Source organism: Lepisosteus platostomus, chromosome 2 (genome assembly GCF_059453375.1).
Source record: "Lepisosteus platostomus isolate fLepPlt1 chromosome 2, fLepPlt1.hap1, whole genome shotgun sequence".
NCBI classification, from domain to species: domain Eukaryota; kingdom Metazoa; phylum Chordata; class Actinopteri; order Semionotiformes; family Lepisosteidae; genus Lepisosteus; species Lepisosteus platostomus.
Window position 1 is genome coordinate 18,757,508 of NC_142612.1, and position 18,189 is coordinate 18,775,696.

Below are 18,189 nucleotides of genomic sequence, written 5' to 3' on the forward strand. Positions count from 1 at the left end.
CTAATGCCCCAGTATAGTAACAGGGACACTATACTGTAAAAAGATGTCATCCTTCAGATGAAATGTAAAACCAAGGTCCTGTCTTTCTTTGGTCATTAAGAAGCCCATGGTGTTTCTCGAAAAGAATAAATAATCCCCATCTATGAATTGGCTTCATCACTCTCCTTCCCGCTGAGAGCTGGAGTGTGTACTGTGTGAACTATGGCTGCCATCACCTCATCCAGATGGGTGCTACACATTGGTGGTGGAAGGAAGCCCCCATTACCTATAAAGCACTTTGAGTGGAGTGTCGAGAAAAGTGCCATATAAGTGTAAGCAATTATTATTATTATCAGGAGTCCCCAATCCTGGTCTTCAACAGCCACAATGGCAAGTTCAAATCATTAAAAGTTGTATTCTTGTTATGTGCACAAAGGTTATGCTGTTCCAATTCATGTTATAGATTTAAGGTCATTATTTGAAGACACCTAAACGTCCTCTGGGTCTGTAGTTTGTGAATCAATCATGTATCAATTCAATTCAATTCAATTCAAGGTGCTTTATTAGCATGACCGATAGGTACAATCAGTGTTGCCAAAGCAAATAAAAATAATAAAATTAACATAGAACAAAACAAAAAATAGAAGTAAAATAAAATCTACAGACATGTTACAGACATTTACAACAAAGACATATTATATAATATCGACATATACTGTAGGCGGCTGGAGCATTATTGGGAGACGGACTCACTGTTCCTCAGGCTGTGACAGGAGATCACATACTGGGCTGCCAGATCAACTGAGTTCCCTCCTCCCTCTCCCAGTAGGATTGGGACCTGTTGTGGTTTTGGCAGGTGTGGGAACTCTGGGATTAGATTTCTGAATTTCGGGAAGAATGTTTCTCTAATCCCAGAGTATCTGTCACAGTGCAGTAGGAAGTGCACCTCTGTCTCTATTTCTCCCCGCTGGCAGTGGGAGCACAGCCTGTCCTCTCTGGGCAGCCAGGTCTGCCTGTGTCGCCCAGTTTCTATGGCCAGGTTGTGGTCACTGAGCCTGTACTTCGTCAGGGTCTGTTTCTGTTTGTTATTTTTTATTTTGGTCAAATATTCAGCTAGTGTGTATTGTCTGTTTAAGGTTCTGTAGCATTCCAGTTTATGTTGTGTTTGTGTGTGTGTGTCCCAGTGTGTGAGATATTGCTGTTTGATCTGTGCTGTGATGTGGTTGAGTCTGGGTTGTGGTGCTCTAGCAGTGCTGTCCTGAGGCTGGTTAGTATCGGTGTGGCTCAGGTCGGTGAGCCTCAGGACCAGCTGGCTCAGGGGGCTCTGTTTTGGGCTCAGCTCTTGGCTCAGCAGGGCTTTGTGGTGGTAGGAATTTTGGTCACTGTTTTTTAGGTGTAGCCAATACTTTAATATTCTTTTCTGTATGTTTATCAATAGTGGGTACTGGCCTAATTCGGCCCTGCACCCGTTGTTAGGAGTTTTTCTCTGCACATGGAGTATGATTCTACAGATCTCCATGTGCAGAGTTTCTGTGGGGTGTTTGTCCCATTGGGTGTAATCCTGGTCTGTGAGGGGACCCCACACTTCACTGCCGTATAGGGCAATGGGTTGGATTACACTTTCAAATATTTGGAGCCAGATTCTTGTTGGTGGGTTGATGTTGAAGAGCCTCCTTCTTATTGCGTAGAAAGCCCTGAGTGCCTTCTCCCTCAGTGCCTTCACTGCCAGGTCAAAACTCCCGGAAGAGCTGATGGTGAGACCGAGATATGTGTAGCTGGATGTGTGCTCCAATGTGTTGTTGTTCAGTGTGAATTTGTACCTGTTTCCCTGAGGTCTGGCTTTCTTCTGGAAAACCATAACTCTGGTCTTGTCCAGATTGACTGTCAGTGCCCAGGTCTGACAGTACTGCTCCAGCAGTGCCAGGTTCTGCTGCAGCCCCTGTTCTGTGGGTGACAGCAGGACCAGGTCATCTGCGTAGAGCAGGAACTTGATTTCTGTGTCGTGTAGTGTAAGACCAGGAGCTGCAGACTGCTCCAACATTCCTGCTAATTCATTGATATAGATATTGAACAGTGTTGGGCTCAGGCTGCAGCCCTGTCTCACCCCGCGGCCTTGGGTGAAGAATTTAGTCCTTTTGTTTCCAATTTTCACTGCACATTTGCTCTCTGAATACATTGATTTAATTATGTCGTACACTTTGCCCCCTATGCCACTTTGGAGTAGTTTATAAAACAATCTCTCATGCCAAATCGAGTCAAATGCTTTTTTGAAATCGACAAAGCAGGCAAAAATTTTTCCTTTGTGTTTTTGGTGGACGTGTTTGTCTATCAGTGTGTGTAGGGTGTAAATGTGATCAGATGTGCGGTGATCTGGCAAGAAGCCAATCTGACTTTTACTCAGGACATTGTGTTCGGTAAGGAAGGCCAGTATTCGTGTGTTCAGGATACTGCAGAATACCTTCCCCAGGTTACTGTTCACACAGATGCCCCGGTAGTTGTTGGGATCGAGTTTATCTCCACTCTTATAGATGGGCGTGATCAGTCCTTGGTTCCAGGCCTCGGGGAAACATCCAGCTGTCATGATGAGATTGAGGAGTTTGAGCAGGGCTTGTTGCAACTTTGGGCTGCTGTGTCTCAGCATCTCATTTATGACACCATCATGGCCACAGGCTTTGCGTGGTCTGAGGGCCTGGAGTTTGTCCAGTAGCTCCTGCTCAGTGATTGGGGAGTCTAAGGGGTTTTGGTTGTCTTTGATAGCCAATTCCAAAATTTTGAGTTTTTCATAAATGGTGTTTTGGTCTGATTGATTTGTATTTGGGAGCTTTTCATAGAGATTTTCAAAGTATGTTCGCCAGATTGTTCCATTTTGGATGGCCAATTCTTCTGGTTTTGATTTGTTTAAGTTGTTCCACTTCTCCCAGAAACAGTTCTGATTTAGTGACTCCTCAATTTCTGCAAGTTGTTTGTCTATGTATGTGTTTCTTTTCTTTTTCAGCGTGTGTTTGTAAAGTTTTACCATGTCACAGTACCTGAGTCACAGATCTGTGTTGTGTGGTTGTCTGTGTTTTTCATTTGAGACTTTTCGTAGTGCATTTCTGATGTTTTTGCACTCCGTATCAAACCACTTTTCTTTTGCTTTTGTTTTTTGGTAGTTTTTTGATGTAGTTGTTTTTAGCTTAGATTTTGATGCTAGTTTGTGGAATAGGTGATTTAGTTTTTGTGTGGCCATTCTCAATTGGAATGAAAGCCAATCTTAGTCCTTCTAAGAAGATTACAATGTGGAAAACCTTTTTTTTTGCCTTAATGAACTTTAACGCAAGTCATTTGTTACAACCTTTTTCTTAACTGTTAAAACTGTGATGATGGATTAGCATAACGTCAGATATAAAATAAGTGTCCTTACAAGGATTCTTGCTCTAAATTCAGAAATCGTGCCATAGGAAGTGAAAATACACAGGTGGGTTGGAGAACTTGACTGCTACCTGAAAACATTATCTTTGGATGTTCGGTTTAAGTGGATAAGAAAAGTCTCTGAAGCACACTGATTAAATTATTTGACAGACGGTGAATGAAAGGCAGGTGAATGTCTTCATTTTCATTACCAGTTCCTTCATAGCCTCCCTGTGGGTATCTTCACCAGGGTCAAGTAAAAACCCTAAACCAAACCACTGAGACACTCAGTCTCTCTCATTACTGCAATGGAATCTAATTTGTGGCCCTAGATTCAATTCCCAACCTGGGGTGTTGTCTGAGTGGAGTTTGTTTGTTTTCCCCTAGTTTTCCTGGGATTCCTCTGGGTGCTCCGCTTTCCTCACACAGTCCAAAGACCTACTGGTAGGTTAATTGGTTCCTGGGATAACTGGCCCTTGTGTGAGTTTGTGTGTGCGTGTGCCCTGCGATGGACCAGTCTCCTGTCCAGGGAGTATCCTGCTTTGTGCCCACTGTTTGCTTGGAAAGGCCCCAGCTTACCCGTGACTCTTTATTGAATAAAATGGTTGGAAAATGGCAGGCTGGATGAAATTGTTTGTGGGTCCTCAATTTGTATCCTAGATACAAAATGAAAATGACAGCTGTCCTTTTGGCCTCTCTAGCCCATTTGGTAGTTAGTAGCCCTGTTTCTTGCAAAAAGCCAGGATATGGGCTTCAACAACATGGCTGGGTAGCTTGTTCCACACTTCCAACAGTTCTTGCCACTGCTTTTTTGAAAACAACATACTATTGTAATCTAATTCACAAGTTAAAAAGAGTATAGGCTGAATTTCATTTACATTTTGGGCTCAGCAAATAAACATTTCACAAAGTAGTGTGTGGTTGTTTTTAACTGAGGATGTCAAAATGTCTTTTGTTTTGTTTGTAAAGTGTCCATCATCATAAATCCCACCCCTACACTGAAAAGAGGTTAAACACAATTCAAACAAGAACTGAACTCTAAAAACTGTATACGAGCTGTACATTGCTTTGTGGTTATGTTATTAACTGCGCTCAGACAAACGTCTTAACCACAAATATGCAGACAGAATGTAGATGAAACCAAAACTTACTTAAGCATTCTGTTGAACCCGAGGTCAATGAACACGGAGTCTCCCTGATGAAGACTGTAAAAGCAGAAAGTTTCATTTTCTAAATGAATATTAACATTGTGATCGAAATGTTAACTCTTGTTAGTAAGTACAGATTTAAACGTAAGGGCTTCCATTGTTTACCAGATCTGTTGTTGCTAGACAATGCAAAGTGAAGTGACATTTACCAATGAAGTGTGAATTGCTTGAAGGTTAGGTAATGTGTAAAAAAACAAGCCATGGGAGTAATCATTTTAAAGGAACTATGGCCAGAAAAACAAAAATGGCTATATAGATAATGGTTACAGATTATTATCTAGAGATTAAACAGGATACATAATTTAATTTTAGTTATTTGATAAATAGGATTAACAGGAATATAAGGTTGGACATTTTACTTTTTATTAGTTTAAAGTAAAGTTAATAATAAAAAAAAACTATCATAATAAAAAAAATCCAACCATATAGGATTTCAGTCACTGTACTCAAAAGCCAATACTTATATTGGCTGGAGAAACAGTGAGGGATTCTAGCATTTTTTAGCCCCAGCCCTGCTTTCTGGAACATTCTGATTTTTTCAGTTGTTTCAGTGTTTTTGTGTGTGTATGTGTGTTCTAATCTGGTGTATTGTTGCTCCCTTTTTTGTTTAACCAAGTAAAGTCAATTAAGGGCACATTCAGATTTAGGATTCAGAATCAAGAGTACCCATATATACAGCAGGACTGGGATTTATAGCTATAATCTATGGAGTGCTGTCCCGTGCTCAAAGATACATCAGAATCCCACCCAGAATCTAAACTCGCAGCTCTCCGGCTGGAAGGCCGAAGCCTTAACCACTAATCTAGTCTGATGTTTTGGAATGCTCTACGCCTGGAGAAATGTGGTGAGAACAGCCACTCCTGGTAACTATTAGCTCTGTGTAAACACAGGTTCTAGTGTCATTTTTTCCCAGTTAAGACTGGTTCATTAAGTCCTAGCCTCCAGTCAAGTGAGTCAAAGTTGTGGTATGAATGTGTTCAGCAAAACAGTTCTATATTTAACCTGATCAAAGATGTGTGAAGTCATATTACAAATTAGGTAAAACAACTGCTTTTAAAAAGGGCTGTTGTTCTTTTACTAGAGGAACAATATTTGTACATATTTGCACAGTCAAATGTTCCCAAAATGATGTTGGATAAGGCCCATCACATATTTACTTCATTTGTTGTATTGTTGATTTTATGGAATAGTTTCGTGTAGGGAAATTAAGAGGACCAGCAGAGTTTCCATTCTGTCAGAGATTTCTGAGATTATGTCATCTTCTATGCACAATTTGTCACTGAAAGTAAAACAAATTTCTATATGAGGAACTAGCTTTACTGCCTGTACCAATTTGGACGACATGTAGTTTAGTTTGTCACATGGATTCCCTTTGAATTGTACATTTGAATCAGAATGTTAAGCCCGATATCAAGTTAGTGTTTTTAAGTGAGCAGAGGGTACATGCTTTGAAAGTTGTAAAATTGTTGTCACATCATGACTAGCAGGTAGCAGAAAGTATTTATTTTGCCCAGGCCTTAGTCTGACATAGAAGTAATGCTAATGTTTCTACAAATCATCCCTTTTCCTACACACAGAATACTTTGGGATATTTTCTGGACCGATGAGTCCATTCCAGGCTCTTAACAGTGACTTGCTTGACCAGTCTCTCGCCTTTCCTTCTCCCCTCTCAGTAAAACACCATGACTCACCGCAGCATGAATACACTTTATAGGGAAAAATTCTAGCGTCTCTCTTGTTGTGATAATGATTTTACAGATGTTTGTGGTTCATGAATGCAATTTATTTTTCCAAGAATCTTATGTGAACTAGCAGTAGGCTCTGTACAATGGTTGAAAGTACTGTTCAGGTTACTGTACAATAAAGATCAAAAACAATCTGAAGAATATGAGTATGCTAGAAGCAATAGAATTTAATTTAGAAGATGGAAACATCATGCCACTTCCTAGTGTATTCCAGTTTTCCAGTCCAGTCCAGCCTTGAATGTTTGCAAATTGCCAGGAGGAAAGACAATGGCTGAAGAAACGATATGGCTTTCAAATGTATCCGAGCTTGCTCAGGACTAGTGTTTTAAGATATCAGAAATAAGAATTTAAGAGACAACAAGCTCACTCTTAGAAAACCTGCAATGTGCATCAAGTAGGAGCTGGTTAATATGTGAAAGCGGCCTGTGACCTGTATGTGGGTGTTTCAGTCACGCACCACTTGTATCTGTGAGGAACCCATATTACCATGAGAACATTCCGAGCACTTCTTTTTCTTCAGCCTTTTTGAGTATTTTCCAATCATCAGCTCAGGTTAATGACAACATTATGCCGGCACTGCAGCCTACACAGAGACAAGCAGGATCAACATGGTGTGACTCTTCGACAGCAGCCTGTATTGTAGAGCTCTGAGGGAACCTTTGATGTGGTAAAACCATCGCAATAGCAGAGTGCAGCCTTCTCAGAGCTTTGTTACAAAGCATGCTGGTTTGAAACCGACACTTCAAGCTCTCTTCTCCTTGGGTGACTGTATCAGTTAGTTTTGAATGAACAGCTCACTAATAAATTATCAAGACACTGTTCTAATTTAAAAAGAAATCATTTCTAACTGTTGCCTTGGAAGATAAGTCAAAGATTCAGTTTAAAATATGGCCTGACAAAGGAGAATCTGCCAGAAAAAAATGCAGATGAAGCTCTGTTTGCCTGAGCAGCCCAGCAAAATTCCTGGATTACTGCAAATAGTTTCACCCAAGAATTGAGAAAACATGGTCACGAAACAAACCTTCAAGGATACCTTATCTTGTAGGAGGATTTTATTACTTTCAAGTGGTTTAATTATATACAACAGATTAGAGGTTCATCAGTCCAGAAAAAAATATCCCAGTTTCTAAGGTGTTCAGCAGACTGGGAGTAGGTGACTGAACCCTGAATGAGGTCTATCACAAGGTTAACCTCAGCAGTAATGGGACCCATTAGTATTTCTGGGTGGACTGGAGCAATGTCCTTCCAGTCCAAACAGCCTCAAATAATTTCACAATTAGTGGCTCACATCAATTACCTCCTCTCATTGGTATCATTCTTCAAATCTTCAAGTGAAACTTATTTTCAAATCTCACTTGAAGACCCATCTTTTTACTTTAGCTTGCAATGTGTAATTGAGTCTTACTACTACTTTCAGAAGTAAATTTGCTGTGCTTTTTTTCTTTTGCTCCCATTGTGTGTTGACTGTACTACTTTCTCAACTGTTATATTAAAATGTTGCATTAGTATGGCTATTATTCTATTCTTTCCATTAAGTGTACTAAAAATGTGGCTGTCTCTATTCTATCTAATTGCATCTCTGACAAAAAATTTGGATGACTCAAAACTTCCTTCATCTTAACTGTGACAAGACTGAAGTCATGCTTATTGGTACCCCCCATCAACTTCGTAAAGCCAGTCCTGTAACCATATCTGTAGATGGCTCTGTACTTGAGCTTCAATCAAAATTGAAAAACCTTGGGGTTATATTCGATTCTGGCTTAACATTTGACCCACATGTACAGCATACTGTCAAAACATCTTTTTTTCACCTTAGAAATATCGCAAGACTACGCCCTATGCTATCATTAACTGTGGCTGAAAAGCTGATCAACATATTTGTATTCTCTCGAATTGACTACTGCAATGCTCTACTCGCTGGGGTATCTAAATCTACTCTGAACAAACTGCAGTATGTCCAAAATTCAGCAGCCAGAATCCTGACCAGGTCTAGTGCAAGTGTTCACATTACTCCTATCCTGGAGTCCTTGCACTGGCTTCTGGTCAAATTCCCTGTAGACTTTAAAATCCTCATGCTCACCTATAAGGCTCTACATGGCTTGGCACCTCAATACCTGTCTGAACTATTATCGCCCTACTCCCCACCTCGCAACCTCCGCTTTTCAAATTCTGCCCTCCTTACTGTCCCCCAAGCCCGTCTACATTGTATGGGTGACAGGGCCTTCTCCTGCTATGCCCCCAAGCTCTGGAACTCTTTGCCCAAGGATATCAGAGAGTCACCTTCTCTAAACTCCTTCAAATCCAGACTCAAAACCTTCTTCTTCAGAAAAGCAACTGGTTCCATTCTTCACCCCTCTGCTCTTCTTAGTACCACCTTCCACGGTCTCCTCTATTGTTATTGTTGTATTGTTGTAATTAGTAATTGTGTCTTATCTTGTGTATTCTTCCTATTTATTGTTATTGTCATCCTGTAAAGCGCTTTGAGAAGCCACCTTTAAAGGCGCTATATAAAATAAAGTTTATTATTATTATTATTATTATTATTATTATTATTATTATTATTATAATGTGGACAGATAACAAAAAGGAAGAACACAGGGTATAACCTAACAACAAACATTTGTTTCAGGACATAACCACAGTGCAATAAATTAGTTGTTGTTCACAATGTTTTGTGGGTAACGCTGACACAACATCAGAACAGAATAGTCATTTCAAGAGGTTTCTCCTTTTAATTACACGAAGAACTTGTTCCATAACACTAACTCCTCAGATGGTGATGTTTTCAGATGTGTGATTATAGCTACTGAAATGTGAGGCACCTGGGGATGCTGTGGTATTAATTTGAATGCGTTGTATATGCTCCACAAAGCAGTCAGATAATTGTCCTTTAGTCTCTCAAGTGCATTATTGGTTACCTTTTCTACAGGTAATGCAATAAACTACTGCTTCAGACGTGCATATACAGCTGTGTGAATGGCAAGTGATGATTATGGATTCGAATCAATATGCAGTGAATGATGTATTCGCAGATGGAACATTTTTGTCTGTTACTCGAGAAAGGTATTTTTAAAACATTCCCAAGGGGAGGAACTTCACTGTGGACCACGCATTCTTTTGAAGTTCTGTTCCTTGCAGGAAAAAAAAAATCTTGATTGGAGTTTTAAAAATAGGTGCTGTAGAATTTTAAAGTTCTTCCGCGTAATGAGCCGTACTGTTGTCTTGGCAAGGTGATAATAGATGACTAAAGATTCTGTTGTCTGCGAGTTTCTTTCAGTTTAGCTGGACAAAGTATTTCTTGGAAGATCACGGTTTCAAAGAAGCCACGTGATCTCGCTTTTGATTTAACAAACTTGATCAGTGCTGCAAATGGATCTTATATCCAAGTCTCAAAAAGTTACGATTGAGAATTTAATCTCCACAGGCTTTTGGGTGAGAGACGTTGTACCGTAGATAAGAATGACAGTCAGGTTTACAGTGGACAGTGGTGTTAATACGGGAACCTGAAATTGAAATGGAAATGTTTAAGAATTTTATACGTTTGCCTGTTGCTGAAATAATTCATGTATATTTCAAATCTGAATGGAAATCTGCTTCAGGTTTTAATGAGAGTTTGTAGAAATACAAATGATATCGTCAACGTATCTAAGATAGAGCTTAGATGTGATGTTTGTATTGCTGTAAAAACGTTTTCACCTGGTATATGACAATCCATTTTATTTCTCACGCTGACACCTCTAATTTTAGTGTAAAAACTTGCATTAAAAGAAAAGCAAGTCAAAGTGAGTGAAAGATAACTTCTAATCTAAGAAAAGAGTCGTGTGCTCTATTACTGTGCACACATCAAGATACACTTTTAATGCATTTAAGTATTTCGTTTTTGAAATGACCGTGACAGGCTTTAAATTTGCATTGTAAGGAGAAGGAGATGATGCCAGATGTGTGGAAAGTACCTTGTTGCAAAAGTGTTTACGCTCTTTCAATTATATCCCTTTTTCTTGAATAAGAAATGATATACACACATGTTGTTTCTGAAGTGCGTATTTTTAATTAACTTGAATGCTCAGCCCGAACAAAAACTAAAATATGTCGTAAAATAATTTACCCTCTTTGTTATGGCAACCGAAAATAGCTCAGGCACACAAAATTACTTTGTCAAGTCACACAATTAGCTGGATAACCTCTGTGTGCAATAATATTGGTTCACAAGATTTCAGAATAAATACACCTGTCCCTCTACGGTCCCTTAGTGAAATGAATTCAAGCAAAGATTAAACCCAAAAACCAAGAAGTTACATTCAATTGTAGGAAGTTTCAATACAAACAATAACTAACGAACAAAATCGAAGGTCTAAAGACAAGAAATGCGCTCAACAACAGGACTCGATTTCTATTGAAATATAAAAACCGCTCCGAAGAAGCCTTCATAAAAACTGTAAATCACAAGATTGCAATAATTATTTGAAAAAAAAAGCCAACAAAAATATTAAAATAAATGTGCATGCCAATTAATAGAGGTCCCACGGTTAGTTCCCGTCTGGGCGTCTGGGTACATTTGTCACTGACACACACTCAAGCTTTTGGTCACAAAATAACTGGAAATGTGAACAGTAGATTGTTCTATGTAGCCAATATTCCACCTTTTTTTCTTACACAGCTGGGATGTCACTCGAAGTTGCAAAACCTTGCTATGCCAGTCTTGAAAGCGTAACTGATCATGTATTAAGCATCCCCAACCGCACAAATCCGAGTTTCTTCTGAACAAAGAGTAGAAGCCTGAGATACACGAGCTGGTGTATTTAAGTCTATAACCCCGAAATGTGGCTTAGAATTCAAGTTCAATCTAAATGCCCCCCTACACAGAATAAAAGTGGCTAACTTAAATTTACAATTAGCGTTTTGTAAATAGAACGGACACAAATGCATATACAGGCTTAGGAAACGGAGCAAATAACAATGAAAGATGCAGAGATGAGAATTCATTACCCTCCTTGGAAACACAATATAAAACCGTCTTTACAACTGACGCTGGTTAGGGAGACGTACTTCCGTCCATTACATGTTACGTGATCGACTACAGGTGCTGAGGGATAGCGGTCTTCTTGGCACCCGTCACCATCTTCACAAATAATTGGCAATTTTTATAGGACGCCAAAATCTGAAATTCCTCGGAAGATGGTAGCAAAACAGAGGATCCGAATGGCCAATGAGAAACACAGCAAAAATATCACTCAGAGGGGAAACGTTGCAAAGACCCTGGTAAGACGTGATTCTTCAGAGAATGAATGTCTCCCTGACTTCTTGACTAGCGTGAAGGGAATAAATTTTGGATCCTGAACTGGGTTTATAATAATTGATAATGGAATCGCCACAGGCAGAGGCATTTTTTTTTCTTAACGAGCCGTCTAAAGATTTCCATGAAGATAACACTGTGCCTCAGGTGCTGTCAGTCTGGTGTGACATAATTTTGTTTAATCGTATTTATTAATACAGTGTTATTTAGCTAACGTATGGTATGTATTCAGACATCGTGAGTTTGTAATGATAAAGAAACGGGATGATCTTCATGCTGCAAAATGTGGATGTCATGTCTATAGAGTATATCGAAATGAGGTGGTGTATTGTGCATGTGAACTGGATTTAAAACGAATCAGAGTTTGGATTGACAGTCAAAATAATGGACACTAGAATATTAAAATTCTATTCTGTACAAGTTTTAAAGAAAGAAAAGCTAGATATATTCTTTTGTTTTAGGCAAAAGTATATTATCCATTTCAAAAGAGAAGCTAACAGTAAGTATGTTTTTCTGGCATTTTACGTTAATCTCTTGGAACTGCATCACCCCATGTGATTTTATCAATCGGGAGCCTGAAGACAGAAAATAACATAAGAACGGTTACAACCATTTCTAGACCATTGGGTAGGTAGTAGCTAAATGATCCCAGGATCTCTTCCAGCAGTTTCTTGAAAGAAGCCAGGTTATGGACTTCAACAACATGGCTGGGCAGCTTGTTCCGTACTCCCACCCCTCTTTGCGTAAAGACATGACTCCTGTTTTTACTATTAAATGCAAAATGAACTTGAAATAGATGGGACCAGAGGTCCATGTGAACCCTGGTATTGCAGTAGGTAGCCATCCTGAAAAGGTGTTGTAGGCAAGTGTATTATAATGAGGTTACAAAGGCTCTGAAGGCAGGAGAGAAAATTATCTTGTAATAATTACTCATAGGTGGATCTTCTAATATGTGAGGGGACTTAACCTGAATTGCAGTGGCCACTCCTACATTTCTAACTTTAATGCCATTGAGGTGCTAAATGATGATCTTGATAGGGACAACATATTATGTACCAGTGTGTGTATATATATGCTTTTGTTTATAGTTTTTGTGTATTTTGGTGTATATATATGCTCATTAGACAGATTGGGCATCAACAGACCATAAAGCCAATTGTGCAACTGTTACATCTAACAAGATTAGAAAATTTGCTGAGTAAAGTTTGCATTGACATTCCAGTACAATACATACCCTCCTCTGCATTTTCCTTTGAGATTAGTAATTTGTTTTTGACAAATTGACCTCTCCCAGCCATGTTTACACCGACATTTCTGTCTGTGTACTATTTCTATGGATTCCAGGGCCCTTATTTCAGAAAGATATCAGAAATCAGGATTATTCTTCAAGTTCCACCAGCTCTCAGTGATAGAGATAGAATTCTTTTTTCAATCCCGCCATTATTCAAAAAATGCATTCATTTATCTGCCAATAATTGTAATTGCAAACCTGTCTTATTGCATTAGATTTCATCAGACTGTTTCTCTGACACCTCTTCTCATGAGAGTGAGAGAGTACTCTCACAAAGCAACAAGCAAGTGAAGTGAAGGAGGCTACAAAACATGAGTAACGCACGTCTAAAGTGAGATCCACAGCTGAAATGTTGTGTTTCTTCCTTCCACTTTTCAACCTGGAATTAACCTGTGTTCCTTTGTTGCCAACACATGCCGGCAGAACTCCCAACACCTCACAACGCCCGCACCTCTCCTTGAAGAATTCATGTCGAGTCTTCTTTGCCCAGCTCTTTAACATTTGGCAGGGCTACCACAAAATTAGCCCTTTAAAAACGCTGACGTGATTTTAATTATCCAGCAAGAAACTGCTCGACTTGAAATCAGGCTACTGTTTACTTCGCCCACTTTGTGTCGTAGAGTCAGCTAACTCTCAGCACTAAGATTTGACTGACACTAACACAGTTCCATTACCCCTGCATGAGCACATTTTGATAGTTGACAGTTGGTAATAATAATAATAATAATAATAATAATAATAATAATAATAATAATAATAATAATAAACTTTATTTTATATAGCACCTTTAAAGGTGGCTTCTCAAAGCGCTTTAGAGGATGATAACAACAATAAATACATAAATATTTATTAAATAAAAATAATTATTTATAAACTTTATTTATAAATAAATAAAGTTGGTGTTAACATTATGCTTGTAACATGTAGACTTTAAATGGCATGTGGGGATATTTGTTTTACAAACTTACTTCTCCACTAGAAGTGCGTGTCTATGAATTAATTATAACGATTTAGGCGGAGCAAAGAAAGACACTCATGACTGCTGATAGAGCAGCTTTTTGGTTGTCTGTCAGGTACCAGATTTTAGGGTCTGAGTAGTTTCCTAGAAAGTTAGAAATGACTGGGAACTGCAGTGTTTTACAGTACAATGCGGGAGGACTCTTTATTCTCAATGACCTTAGTGTGTTGCAGGATGCAGGTCTTCTGCTTATAGTGCTTTCCTTAACCATTTCTAATGACAGCTTGGACAAGAGGCTCACCTCATTGTGGCACAGGGAACAGCAGTGAAATAACTAATAGTCCTGCATCTTAAAAACTCCCATAGCTGCAAAGTTGATTTTGTTTTTTAGATTAGCCTTTGGAGAGAGGCAACATGGTAGTGTAATGGTTAGCATTGTAGCGACGCCTCGTAGCGCTGGGGTCCTGGGTTCAAATCCAGCCCTGGAGTGCTTTCTGTGTGGAGTTTGTATGCTCTCCCCGTGTTCGTGTGGGTTTCCCGAGTGTGTGTATGTACCCTGCGATGGACTGGCATCCCGTCTGGGGTGCACCCTGCCTTGCACCCACTGCTTGCCAGGATAGGCTCCAGTTGCTCTGCAACCCTGAGCTGGATGAAGTGGCTAGAAATGGATGGAGCTCTGCAGCTATTTCCAGTCACTGGCAATAACAAATGGAAGACATTTGCGCTCAAAGTCAGTAGTAAATCTTAAATTCCAGGATGGTACAGCAAAAAGCACTCATTTTTACAGGATATGAAGGTGTTTTTTCCAAACTGAAGGTCTCCTGATGAACTCAAACCAGTGAAACATAAAACCGATTACTCAAGTGGAAGATATTTGAAGTGCATTTACACTACATTATATAACTAGTCAAACCCTTTCTACGATATTCCATTTTGTTACAAAATGAATGTTTTACACCTAATATTTGATTCAAAACCTTCTTCTGAGGGTAAGGTAAGTTACAGCAAATGTCAGCAAAATCTAAAGAGAAAAGATTGAAATATGTTGATTGCATTAGTACTCAGTCCTGTGAACTCAGTGTTCGGTGCAAGCACCTTTGGCAGCAAATGAAGCCACAAGACATTTTGGGGGAAGTGCCTACCAGTTCCTCAGTACAGCTTGGTGCACATTTGTAGAATAAATACATCTGTGTCTGTAAAGTCCACCTGCCATTTTATTTGACAAGAGACTACAGATTTACAGAGACAGATGTATTTATTCTAAAACCATTGTACCACTATTATTGCACACAGGCAGAGGCAAATCAACCAAATTGTCTGACTCATTAAGGTCATTTTGTGGACCTCAATTGAGGTTTGCCACACCAAAAGAGTGTAATGTACAGTAGGAGTGTGGAACTCAGCTATGTTGTTGAAGCTGACACCCTGGGTCCTTTCAGGAATCAGCTGGATACGTTCCTGGGATCAGTTAGCTACTAAATGACAACTGGGTTAGATGGGCTAAAAGGCCTCCTCTGATTTGTAGCCCTTTCTTACATTCTTGTGAGGATTTTGCCAGTACGCAGAGGGCCTCTCTGCTGGTCTTTGTCACAAAGTGCTGAATCCTGTGAATAAGGCTTCTGGGCTCCACCCAAAAAGGCTCTACATTACGTTGCCTTAAGCTGTCTGAGACTGTTAATATGCTGACATTTTAAATCTAAAAATGTCCCTGGTGACTCAGAGGCTGTGCCACCTGGAAGAGTCTTGTATCTGGTGATAATCTTGGTGTTACTATGGAACATCAATGGAAAAATGAAATATCTGTTGTCAGAAAGCCGGATTCACATGGGCACATTTAGGATGCTCATTAGTTGTCTATAAATGCATGGAAAAATAAAACATGGCAAAACACGTTAACCTGGCACATTAGGAACAACAATAAACAAAGAAAGTATAATTAAAGTATACATAAAATTGTTTTGCGATGACAATGCTGTCATTATCACTGCCGCTTCATTACAAAAGTAGCCTTCTTCTTTATGAAAATAAGACATTTTTTAATTGATATGCGTTTGCATTCCAGCGACCGCAAGAAGAAAAATATCCAGTGGGACCCTGGCTCCTGGCTCTGTTTGTATTTGTTGTATGTGGTTCAGGTAAAAACACCATTTTACACATCACGGCTGCACGTTTACCAAACCAATCGAGCAGCGAGTTTCCTGAATTCACAGGACAGGGTTTGCCATTTTTTCCACTTTCCAATTGCTTCTTTGTTGTCCGTTAGTCTATTTGGTGAGGGAAACCTTTTCCAAAAAGAATTGGTTAGAATTGTGTTTGACAAGGACAAAAATATGTAGATGATTGTTGTTGAGTTCTTTAACACCTTCTTTTCTGATGCACTTTGAAACTGTAAACAGTTTAGTGTTTGAGGATCTGTATACAGTATAGTTTGATAGGAAATCCACGTCTTTATGTACTGTGCTGTTCCCCAGGATCTGAGTTTCTTCTTTCTTTATTACTTTGTATCAGTTGCGGCTGATTAAAAAGGCTTCGTGATGATGTTGTCTCTCTCACTTGGTCCTGTGCTCTCTCTTGCAGCAATCTTTCAGATCATACAGAGCATAAGAATGGGAATGTAGATCCCTGGCCTCTGCTGACCCTTCCCTCCTCACGCCAAGCCCGGTGTCGTCTGAGGGGACACCGGATGTGCTCACTGGCTTTCGTCTGCTCATGAAGCACTGAAGAGAAGACCACGTGAACCCCTTTTTGTCCCCAACATCTACGTTAGTCTGTCAAAAACATCCTCAACAAAGGGGACGCAGGGCTTTTATACTGACTCTGTGGTTTAACCATATTGGTTGGCTTTGATACCCATCTTTTTTTCCATTCCATTCATCCTTATTGTTGTATTTAGTGTAGAGAGGTGATCGCTGAATATGTGTACCATACTTTAATTATGTATGTTTAGCTCCTACACACTACTAATTACCTTTTTCAAATAAATGTTCAACAAACTGCGCCTTTTCTACCGTGATGTCAGATATTGTCCTTCATAATCCTTATCTCTTCAACTCTTGCCCCTTTAATGTACTATACGGTACACTTCCTACTATTTTTTAAATCTACAGCTTAAAAACACGTCCATTTAAATGAAATGGAGATATCAATAACTTCTTGTTTTCATGAGAAAGAAAAGAAAATGACAGTAAATTCTCCCCCTGGGAATGTTCTTCGTTCATCTACACTGCAACAATTTAAAGCTGTACTTTCGCATTTATTAGAGATGCAGGATGCCCAAACTGCTGGAAAAAAAGAACAGGCTCTTAAACAAACATGACTGTAATTAACTGCAGATGAAATTCATAGCAGAAGGAGTGATTGTATTTTACAGAATCATCTGTATAAGCAGCCATAGCGTTTTTAAAATAACATGATAAATCTGTCCTGTTTGGCAACTCAATATGACATCTTATTAATTGTTCACAGTTTTGTGTTGAAAGCACCAATTGACAAGGTACCCCTTTGATAAAGCTTTGTTGGTTTCTTTGTAGCTGTCATATTTCTGATGTTGCTTGGTAGCATACAGCAAAACTCACTTTATTCAAGTCATAATGATAGTCCTTTTAGTGTATTAACGCAATTCAGGAGCTTCCTGAATATACCAAATGCTGTTTCACGTAGAAATTGTAATTAAGCACTGTTTCCCTATTTCACTTTGCGACGGATGAGATTTTAAAATCAAGGAGAAAGCAAATTTTAACTCCACAACTGCACCACACATATTAGTCCTTAAACCAGCGATAAATAATTGAATTGATGATATAAAAAATGTACTTGTCACTTCAATCCTCTGCCAGCTCTAAGAGCCCAATGTATGGATTAGAAAGCTTTAAAAAAATAGCTTCTCTTGTGGGTAACTGGGTCAATGACTTGTGGGTCATTGGTCCTTTAATAAGTAGTTTTATAAGTAGTTTTTTTGTTGGATCAATATGCTCTTACAAATCAGATAAGCAAGATGAGCAAAACTATGAAAATCAATAACATATTACAAATAGTCTTATCTGAGGTCACTTTACTTGCACATCACTTGACAGCAGCTTGCTGTCTTTTTGTCATCCGTGCTCAAGATGTTATTCATTATTGCTGCCTAGGATTCTTCAGTGCTCCAGTACTGACACGTCATTAGAGCAAAGCTCATTCTCCTCAACTCTGGAAAAAGTATGAGGAATCAGTGCTACACGTAGTTTTCCCGCAAATTGAACATTACGCACATTTTCATGGTCATTTAAACTTTTTGGGGATCATTATTGATCTCAGAAAATGGCAATAAAACACTGTAAATGACA

At 39.2% G+C, this 18,189-nt stretch overlaps 1 protein-coding gene across 1 annotated transcript; it reads left to right on the forward strand.

The window, feature by feature from the left end:
- The first annotated feature begins 10,098 nt into the window (after positions 1-10,098).
- On the forward strand, positions 10,099-16,860 carry serp2 (stress-associated endoplasmic reticulum protein family member 2). Its single transcript, XM_088602719.1, has 3 exons — positions 10,099-11,581; positions 15,927-15,999; positions 16,442-16,860. Exons 1-3 carry the CDS (start codon positions 11,498-11,500, stop codon positions 16,480-16,482), a joined length of 198 nt encoding a protein of 65 aa, XP_088458845.1. The 5' UTR covers positions 10,099-11,497; the 3' UTR covers positions 16,483-16,860.
- Positions 16,861-18,189: the final 1,329 nt, after the last annotated feature.

Coding starts and splice junctions, on each gene's coding strand:
- serp2 (XM_088602719.1), top strand. CDS start 11,498: ATGGTAGCAAAACAGAGGATCCGAATGGCCAATGAGAAACACAGCAAA. Junction 11,582..15,926: donor GAAACGTTGCAAAGACCCTG/GTAAGACGTGAT, acceptor TTTGCATTCCAG/CGACCGCAAGAAGAAAAATA. Junction 16,000..16,441: donor ATTTGTTGTATGTGGTTCAG/GTAAAAACACCA, acceptor TCTCTCTTGCAG/CAATCTTTCAGATCATACAG.